We start from the raw sequence: 10,370 nt of genomic DNA, 5'->3' as shown, positions 1-10,370 counted from the left end.
ATGCTGACATGCAGGTGGTAAACAGGAAGTAGACAGGACTAAAACAGCAGGGTTGTCGCCTCCTGGTGGTCATAATGTTTACCCTCGTTTTCTTCTTGTTGGCTGATCTATATTCTAACTGACAAGTTGACCTTGTGGCAGTTTCAACAGTTAACAGCATCACTACATTAAGACCATGATTGTTGAGCTCAACCCTTCACTAAAATATTAATGTTGACTTAAAGACGTGGCAGGTAAGATGCTGCCAGCTGCATTTTCTTCCTTGCCATCAAAAAATAGTGCAGGCCACCGTTTGACATGTTAACTAAAGAGAAATTATTCTAAATTACATTTAAAATTTTTTTTTTAAAAATCTGAAAAGTGTGGCGTGCATTTGTATTCAATAGAGGTAGACGGATCGATCCGGAAATGTTGGTAATATAGGTCCCAAGACGATCCGTCTTAAATATTGATTTTCATTTTTTTAATCGTTTCTCAATTATAATAAAAAAAATATTTTGATTTGCTCACAGGTTTTTTTTTTCACTTCATTTACTTAGGGCAAAAATGCAAAAGAAATTTCTGTTTATTATGTTAATATGTTGGCATAAAATTCAGTCCTAGGTTTTTACAAAATCAACAAAAAGGAAAAACCAAAAAAACACGTGACGGTCAGACGTTTGACATATCAAACCTAAATAATATTGGTACTGGTATCTGAATGCAGAAGATCTGTTTTCAAGTTTTGCCATAAATTCCTAGTTGGGTTTAGGTCTGCGCTTTGACTAGACCTTTCTAACCTGGATATATTTTTGATCCAGCCATCTGGCTGGGTGTTTGAGTTCATCCTGCTGAATCATCAACCTCCACCCAGTCGTTAGAATTCTTTAGCTTTTTTTTCTAGGACTGTCTGTATTTAGTTCCACCCAGTTTCCCATCAACTCTGACTGGCTTCACAGTCCCTTATGTGGAAATTCATATGTACAATATGATGCTGCCACCAGCACCTTGTTAAACCACAGGTCTGGTATTGTGATCTGACCTCAACCCATTGAACAGCCTTATTTTTATACATGACCTCTTAAGTCATTCTTCCCGCCACTCTTGTACAACAACCTTTCTGAAATATGTTTTTTCTGTGTGTGTTTATTTTTCTCTGTGTGTGCAAACATCCAAACCCAGCAGCAGATCCAATCATGTTCCTCATCTCCAAACCCCACCTGGAGTGTTCCCACACTCAGAAACAAGAAGTTTAAAATAAATATATTTTATTACTTTGCAAGGACAGTTCATGGTAAAGTTAAACAGTACATGAACATAAAAAGCATATGTTAATATACAAACAAAGACAATATTTAATACGTAGGGCAGAACGTGTCGAAGCTCATGCCTTGGTTGGGTCACCCTGTAAGGAGGGGGCGGGGCCAACGGCTCCCTGTGGAACTGGTGTTCATGAAGATATGAGCGTCATGTCTCAGTCACAGAGACTTTGCATGACAGTAGGCAGGTTCTCCAAATCTGAACAGAAGAAGGCGACTGCAGACACTTTGGGATGTTTATCAAGAACAAACACAGAGCTGATGCTAAAGCTGCAGTATGCAACGGATATGCAATATGTTTTTGTTTTTTTTCTTTTTTACATACTTGTTAAAGCATTAATATTATGAGACAGACAATCTGTAAAAAAAAAAAAAAAAAAAAAAAAAGGCTGCCTCCTTCCTGTGGTGCTGCAACTGTCTGCTGAAATACACCACTCATTACTACTGAGCCTAATGTGAATGCTAGGCTAATTAGCATAGCCACTGATGGTGGCAGAGATTACTGTAACACTAAGTTTTTCCTCCACCATTAGCACATTTAGCGGTATGTACATAAGTGTGATTACAGCGCTAATACACGCCTCCTGGTTGTTTCTGACAGTATCTCTGCAGATGGCAGCAGGACCACAGGCAGGAGGCAGAGGAGCTCCATTTCTGTCGCTGATTGTCTCGACATGGAGATAGTTTTAACAAATATGTGAAAAACATATTGTTTCTGCAAGTTACACAGTGCCGCTTTATAGACTGGTACTGAAGCTCAGAGTCAGGACCCAATGGCTCCTGTGCAGGACGAGGCCAACGTGGCTCACAGAAGCTGTTCAGTGACAGACTTGACAGCCTATAGGTCCTGGAAACATTGGATTAATGTTTCCAGGACCTATGTAATGTATATGACACCTTCTGGTCAGTGAGGCATTTGCTGGGTGGAGCCCTCTGAGCCACCCAGGCAGTGGCAGCATCATGACTGCCGGCAGCAGGAACAGCCCACTGATGGCAGGATGCAGAGATTCTATGTAAGTTCACCTCAAGACAATGGAATATCATTAAAAAGATGGTTTATTTCATTGCTTCAGTTCCATTACACAAAAAAAATTAGTTGGATTTAAAACATTTAATTTGTATTAGAGATTAAGCTTTTCACTGAACTGAAAAGAATGTACATTCACCCACATAGATAAAACACACATAAAGATGGATTCCAAGTTGTTTTCTATTCATTTTCAAGATAGCAGCAAAAACAAAAAAGGTATAATAATTACATCAGACCAATAAAAAAGACTTTTTAATCCAGATCCAGTCTGGGCTCCTGTTGCATGAATTACTGCATCAGTGCAGTGTAGCATGGAGGAGATAATCCTGTGGTTCTGCTGAAGTGTTCTGGGCCTTCAACTCATTGGTAATGATGGTTCTGCTGTCTCTCATTCCCCACTGACAGCCCATGGCGTTCAGGTCGGGCCCGTTTGCTGGTAATACATGGTCGCCATAGCAGGTACTGATACTTTTGGCAGTCGGTAGTTGGGTCGGTACCAGAGCCTGCTGAAAAATCAGCATCTCTATGTAGCTTGTAGGCAGAGGGAAACCTAGAGGGCTGCTCTTTGACCTGATCAAGCCCAGTGGATCAGAACCAGATAGATGACATGGAAACCCAAACAGTCACTGACTCGGACTTGGACTTCCAAATGAAAAGTAGACTTTACTTTCATCTGACCGGACACTGGACCACCAAACAACAGCCCACTGTCTCTGGCTCAGGATGGCTTCCACACCTCGAATGTGGGAGTTGTAGTCCATGTCTTGGATGTTTCTATGTGTGGTGCCTTTGAGGCTCTGACTCCTGCACTTCAAACTCTTCAACATTCTCTGTTTCACAATCCTTTCAACCATCAGCCATTCATTTTACTTGAGCACCATATTTACTTCTGCCATGTTTTTCTTCTTCCTCTTGTGAACAGCCAGCTCCCGACAGTCAACACCTTCCATAAGGTGGACAACTATCAACCTACACCACCCCTGATGGTGTAGGTCAGTGGTTCCCAAAGTGTGGGGCGCACCCCTTAGGGGGTCGCAGTGACATTGCAGGGGGGGGCACAGGAAGGGCTATGGATGAATTGAAAAAAAAACAGTTACACAAAAGTGTTTCACTGTAAAGATGGTTTGTAGTGTGATTTGTTGCAACCTGAAGTGTGAAATAAACTTCAGTGGAGTTTGAAAACAAAATATGTACATAGGTTTACGTCTGGTTGAACAATGTGTGTGTCCAGTTGATTTATTTGTTCCTTTTTGGGGGGATGTTATTGTAATCCACAGGGGGCCCATAAAATCTTTGGGAACCACTTGTGTAGGCTAATTCCATTTCAAATTAAAAGCCTCTCTTTTTATTTGTCTTGTGTACAATTCTAGTTCTGAAAGCTGGATTTTGGGTTTTCATCCTCAAGATGAACAGAAACACACGCTAAGGAATGTATGTGTAATGAATGTAATACAATCTTCCATTTTTTTAAAAAATTCAGTTACTGAAATAAATTATTATTTTAATGATATTCTGTTGCTTTTGTGACCAGCCAGCCTCAACACTTAAAAGTTTGAACAATCATCTATAGAATCTCTTCTGAGGGGAAGATGTGTGTGGAGGAGATGTCTGATGTCTGAACTCTGCTAACGAAGCCACACACCGACCACGCCCTGCAGAAGGTAACCCTCTGATCAAACAGCTGTCAGCTGATTGGGTTGATTGTTTGATGACAGCAGTTTGAAATCTTGGGGCAACAGTGCCTCAAACAGAACAAGTCAGTGGTATAGAGTGTTGGTCCATTTGTCCTATTCATGTCACACCTGCGTTCAGATCAGCTCTCCACGTTCCAGTTGCTTCCTTTCCTTCAGTGAGAGTTCGTGTTTCCAAGGACGAGTGAGCGTCTTTTCCCACAGAGCTGCCAATTGGAATGCAAAGCACACAGCATTTATATAACATCTCTGCAGTGAGCTAGATAGTAGAGTCTTACAGTTACGGCAGTACGACATTCAGCAGAACAGGACGAGGAATCCAGACGGTGGAGTTGAGTCCTAAAGGAAGCAGCGATCAGTCCCAATGCCTCAGGGCCGCTTGACGCTTCAGGGGCAGCTGTGGACATTCTTCAGCTGTTAAAGTTTACCAGCTTACAGAAGATAAAAACTAGCCAAACACAAAAACCAGCACCTCTCCCTTCATCTCTCACCAGGAGAGAGAAAGAGAAAGAAAGAGAGAGAGAGAGAGAGAGAATTTCCTCTGTTTCAAAGACATAAGTGTAAGTACTCAACACTGCATATCATTCTTCTGACACTCCGTGTTATTATTCACATTCAAACAAGCAAAAAAGAAAAGAAAAAAAAAATCAAAAAGCTGAAACTGCTCTGGCTTCCCTTATGATATGTATTTCTGAGCCGGGATGGAAGGAATGCAGATGGATGTTTGTTATGCGCCTTGGAGACCCAGAACCCGTCGCTGCCTTAGAGTCGACTCGCTTTGCTGCTTCCCATCAAATACAAGAATGAATCAGCAGAGGCGATGTATAGGGAAAAACACTTCGATAGTTCAATTTGGATTTTGAAATCATGTTCATATTTAAATAACTGTCATAAAATTAAAGAGTATATCATCACCCTGTATTAAAACTGAAGCAGACCAAGTTAAAGGATTCGCTCAGGTCTTCTGAAGTGGGGTTCTGTAGAGGTTCTGACCAGCAAATAGAAAAAAGCTTTTAGTGTCTTTATTGCAATGATTACAGATCCTAGCTAAAGCTTTTAACAATAGGAAAACAATAGGGAGGATATAAGAGCTTGGTTAAAATCACTAATTTTTTAGTATTGATGAAAATGTTCTAGTTCCACTGCCAGATTTTTGAACTTATAACAAGTTTAAACTTATAACTTGTTATAAATGGAAAAAACCTGCCAGTGGAACTAATGTTCCACTGGCAGATTAAGGAAATATTTTGACTTAAAAAAGCTCCAGTATCTTGCTGAAAAGTTACTGGTAGGTTCATTTTGTCTAATGAGTTTAAAATATTTACTCTAAAAACACAACAAAAATACTGGATTAGATTTAGTGGTTTTGCAGTGAAGGGAACAGAGCTACACATTCTAGGTGTTTGTTTGCTTGTTTAAATGCCAAAATAAAAAATAAATCTATGTTATAACATTAATACCAAGTTAAAACAGAAGACCCCTATATGTACATTTTTCTGTAGAACAAAATTTCCTGTCATTTGTGGAAAATGTACCTATTCACAGAGATTTTTGTAGAGCTTATCTGAAATATTCGAAAGAAAATACACTGGCGAAATGCTACTTGAAACTCTACTGGCTGGAGTTTACAAAGCAGCCAATCCAGGAGGGCCATTTATGTCATTTGGTACTGGTTGGCTGAACCCCTAAGAGTGAAGATTAGGAAGATGATGAAAGTTAGCTTCTGCTGTAGTGCTAAGACGGTTTCCAATATAGCGCATATTGAGTTACATTTATGAGATAACAGTAATAAACATAACTGCTTATTGAAATAGAAAGTTATGTTCAGATGGGGCGGTCGTGGTCCTTAACCTCCACCAATACTGGGGCTCCACTGTGTTCAGTGTCATAGACTGATTAAGCAACAATAGGAATTATTATTGCTTTTCTGGTTTAAATTTTTATTACTATGAAACTGTGGTATTTTTTTTTTTTTTTTACCAACATAATATCACACTATTACACTTCAGATGCTTATGGTCATGTGTGTATAACCATAAGCATCTGAAGTGTAATATTTAACACTTTTGGATGGAGTCAACAACAAATAAGCAATTTCCCTTTTTAGGATCAATAAAGTCTGTTCTACTCTTTAGAGGTAAATGAAATTCATTTTAAGCCCTGCAGTCACATTTAGAGACTGGAGTTGTTTGAAGGCACTTATGTCCTGGTGTTTTGGATCAGACCTGACTAGCTCTGTTTAGCTCTAAAATGAGGCTCTGCTTCACTGAAGCGTAGGCGCTAATATAACCATCAACTTCAGGTGAGATATTTTCTACCCACAACCTCTCAACATAACCCCACTTCCCAAAATCCAATCCATTCCTTTAACTCTGAGATGTAGTAGTGTGGAAGTTTCTTTCTTGTTAATTTTTTGCAGCTAAGTCGATGTTTTCCTTATAGATCTTCAGTGGGAATTTTGCTTAAAAAAAACGTTTCCTTCAGCAAAACAGACTTTAAAACGAGATTCAGTCACTTTACTGTCAACAAAGAAGTGAATATGACTCTTTTCAACATGAAAAAGTATTGCTTTTAGTTAATGCGTTAAAAAATATAATCTGTGCTGAGATATGAATTACCACACCAGAGCTGATGGACCCTGAGGCAGTGGAGGCTCTGGGTCCTTCAGGAAGACATAACAGTGTCTTTTCTCTTAAGGTTCAGCTTCACATGTGACCTTGGCTGTGAAGAAAGGCAGCTCTCCAGGATTTTAGTTTCAGAGGAACCTCCTAACGCCTCCATACCAGCTCAGCCGGATTCGCCTCCCAAAGGAAGCGTTTACTCAGCTGGCCGTCTGGAGGGGTCAGAGGTCATCTGGAATCTCCTTTTGCATCGTTAGGTAAAGCTTACACAGTCAGGTCAGAAGAGCAAGGCAAACATTTGGAGCAGAGCTACAGATCCCACCCCACAGTGTGCTTTCTGCGTTAGCTACAATCATCCGGACCCATGCGGCCCGGTGTTCCGGTGTTTAGTGTGTTTAAGGATTGCATTGCCCCCCGTGTTTCACTGGTTCAAACAAGACACTTAATGAGGGAGGAGGAAGGTGAGATGCAGAGCTCTGTTCATAAGGCCACAGCAGAGCTCCGGCGCCGTCGACAGCAGCAGATACACACTCATTAGGCCGACTTCATTCTGGGAAATATAAACCAGCTACAGGCTGATGTCAGAATGGAAGGAAAAAAAAACAAACAGTTCGATCACTGAGGCAGAAACATTTACTATGAAGGCAGACCAGGGTTTTGGGTTGGATCTGCCAGGAACAATGACCTAGATTAGGAATAGTCCTAAATCTCACCTGATTTCTTTGTTTTGCAATAAAAAAAAGAAGCTATCTCATTTTTACAGATGAGATAGCTGAATCCTTCCAGATGAACATAGTTGAATCATTCAGCCCTGATATGAAAGGTTTTATCCCAGAGAATCATCGATACATCAGCTGGTAACCAGAACCAGATGGTCTTCAGATTGATGGGTTGTGGTGTGCCTCTTAGAAATCCATCTGTACTCCATATGGTGTGGATGTTTCTACTTGGAGAACACTCAAACATTTTCAGTTAGTTTCAGATTAAGTCAGAAGACTTGTATGACGCTCCATAAATATGAAACGTTGCTCTCCGGGCAGAGAGGTAGTGACTAGAGCTGAACTAATAAACTGGCCGGTTGATAAATCGGATGACTGACAATCTGAGCAGCTGCTGTCAGCCAAAGGGGTCACATCTGTACGTTAGCGGTTAGCAGTACTCACTCCACTGTTGACAACTTAGAAACTTTGTCTCTATATTTAGTGACTCTTCAGACAAAAATATTGGTATTAGTCAAAATTGGAATCGGGAGGTGAGGATTTTTAAAAATAACTGCAATCGATGCAGCCCTAATAGGATTAAGTCTGCAGTTCTATTAGGATCTAAGACAGAGAAAGACTTTCAGCAGATAACAGGAAGGCTGAACAAAGGCTTTGTCCTCTTTCGCTTCCAGTCTGTTGTCAAGGAACATGTTGGATCTGTGAATGTTGGTAGGATTTCAGAAAGTTTATGTCTGACTTCCAAGGGAACACATAGAGGGCTTCATTTCTAATGCTAATCATGCTAGCTGCCTTAATTGCATTTTCCTATGGTAAAGATAAGTGCGTCTGCTGCTGCGCTAGCAAAACATTTCTGTTCCTCTTATAGTTCTCAAACAGTGTTTGGAATCATTAGCAACTTTTTTCAACAGGTCAAACTTTACAAAAAAGTAGATTTTGGTTTTTTGTGCAGTCAGTAACAAAACATAAAGTGCAAGAATTGTGTCAGATTTTGATGAGGCTGATGGCGTTTTAGCCTCTTGTCTCGGCTGTTTTTCTGGGCAGACAGCCTCTCTGTTTGTGCATGTGTGTGTGCGTCCGCAGGCATGTGTGTATGTGAATCTGCTCGCTCAGGTCTGACCCGGTCAGTCTGATGAGTGTGTATCAAAGCCTCTGCTGTTAGCTTCCCTCCCTGAGGAAACAGCTGAACGGACTCAGCTGCAGGTATGGAGGGAAGCGCTGCATTCTGCCGGTGTGGATGCACACACATCCATGAACAACACACACGTCACGTAAGACTGAAGAGCAGTTTTAAATATACAAACAGATGGAAAATGTCTGACCTCAGTCATATCTATGTGCAATAACATTCTAGATATTTTTTTTTAAAAAAGAACTTAAAATTAGTTCTGCTTTAAACCTTGAAAATAATCAACATGATGGGACAAGCACCACAAAACTCATCCTACAAACAGAGGCCTGACCATATCATGGTATGTACAGTGTGTGTATGCCAGCAGTACCACTGATGGACAGAGATGACGGAGAAACACAGAGAGAGAAATCGTTATCAAACTCCTGTCATGCAGATACGAATTTACACAGGAGACCTGAGGAGTATCATCTGTGGTGTTTGGGGAGGCCCCCAAGGGCCCTCCTCCTGAGTCCTGACCCCAAACTACAGCTCCACCCACAGCCAAACGCAGAGCACTCATCCTTTGAGGCCTCCGTGTTGTTTTCTTTTTGAGGAGAAAAAATTTTGAGTAAATTGGAGAGAAAAATAGAAGGATTTAAAGTTAATGTTACACCAAGCAAAAGAGAAGGAATAAAGAGGTTATAGAGGGTCAGCTCCTTGTTGGCTGATCTTTTTGTGCAAAGGAATGTCTGAACGAGTTAGAGAGACACCTGGTGCCTCCTAGGGCTCGGTGCTGGGCGGGGGGGGCGTGGCCTCGTCGGGGTCCGAGGACTCTGGCGACTCGTTGTCCTTGGTACTGGGACTGGCCCCGGCCTCAGTGGACGTGCTGCTGCTGCTGCTGCTGCTGCTGCTGCTGCTGATCTGACTGTCCTGTCCTTCTGAGTTTTCCAGCATCTCCTGGATGAGAGGAGGCATGGAACCTGGAATCTCCATCTTCAGAGAAATGACTCGCTCGGCTCCTGGAGGACAGCAAGCAGAACAAGACCACTTTAAGACTGTAAACACCAGTTCAGCTAAGCGGAGTTTACAGTTTAGTGGCTGAATGTCATTGTAGTTGCACTGCATAAACACAAACTGTGGAAGAACCACAGTGCTGGTTCTGTTGGACCTCAGTATTGACCATGACATATTACTGGAACCACTGGAGAGCTGGGCCAGACTCTCCGGTCCAGAACTCAGCTGGTTTGAGTCTTACAGAAAGAACAGAGATTTCTTTGTTTCAACAGGAAACGTTTGAGGTTCAATACCCTGAGGTTCAATCCTAGGACGCCTCTTAATATCTATATGCTCCTACTGGCTCAGGTTATAACAGGAAATAAGATTAGCTTCCATATTAGAAAAGATAAATGTGTGGAAGTGCCAAAACTTTCTCCAGATGAACAGAAACAAAACTGAAGTTATTATTTTTGGACCCAGAGAGGAACGATAGAGTCAACACTCAGCTTCAGTTTTACAGATAGAAACTAGAGATCAGACTGGAATCTGATCTCTCAGGTCAGAGTTCACCACTCTGACCTGAACTTTAAGAGACACATGAAGACAGTTACAAAGTCGGCCTTCTATCACCTGAAGAACATTTCCTTGACAAAATGCAGAGTCTGTTACTGGTTTTCACAATTATTGATTACATGACGCATTTATGACGTTTTTATGTTTTCATGATCTAAAACACTTTGAACTGCTTTGTTGATGAAACGTGCTGTGCAAATAAACTTGATTGATTGGTACATTCAATTTGAGCTCATACAGTTGGATGTGAATCCAAACATGTCTACCTCTACAGACTGTTATTGGACTATTAACCATTTCTGCTGCATTTCTAGGCCTGATCCTCTCA

At 41.2% G+C, this 10,370-nt stretch overlaps 1 protein-coding gene across 2 annotated transcripts in view; it reads right to left on the bottom strand.

The window, feature by feature from the left end:
• Positions 1-1,264: 1,264 nt before the first annotated feature.
• LOC122843512 (retinoic acid receptor beta-like) overlaps positions 1,265-10,370 on the bottom strand; it is a 141,689-nt gene continuing 132,583 nt past the window's right edge. For both annotated transcript variants that reach the window (XM_044138308.1, XM_044138309.1), the window contains one exon: positions 1,265-9,492. In XM_044138308.1, the coding sequence (XP_043994243.1) occupies positions 9,254-9,492 (239 nt within the window). In that variant the 3' untranslated portion in view covers positions 1,265-9,253. The remainder of the gene's footprint in view (positions 9,493-10,370) is intronic.

Source organism: Gambusia affinis, linkage group LG14, assembly GCF_019740435.1.
Source record: "Gambusia affinis linkage group LG14, SWU_Gaff_1.0, whole genome shotgun sequence".
In the NCBI taxonomy this organism is placed as follows: Eukaryota; Metazoa; Chordata; class Actinopteri; order Cyprinodontiformes; family Poeciliidae; genus Gambusia; species Gambusia affinis.
This window is presented reverse-complemented; position numbering and strand designations above follow the sequence as displayed.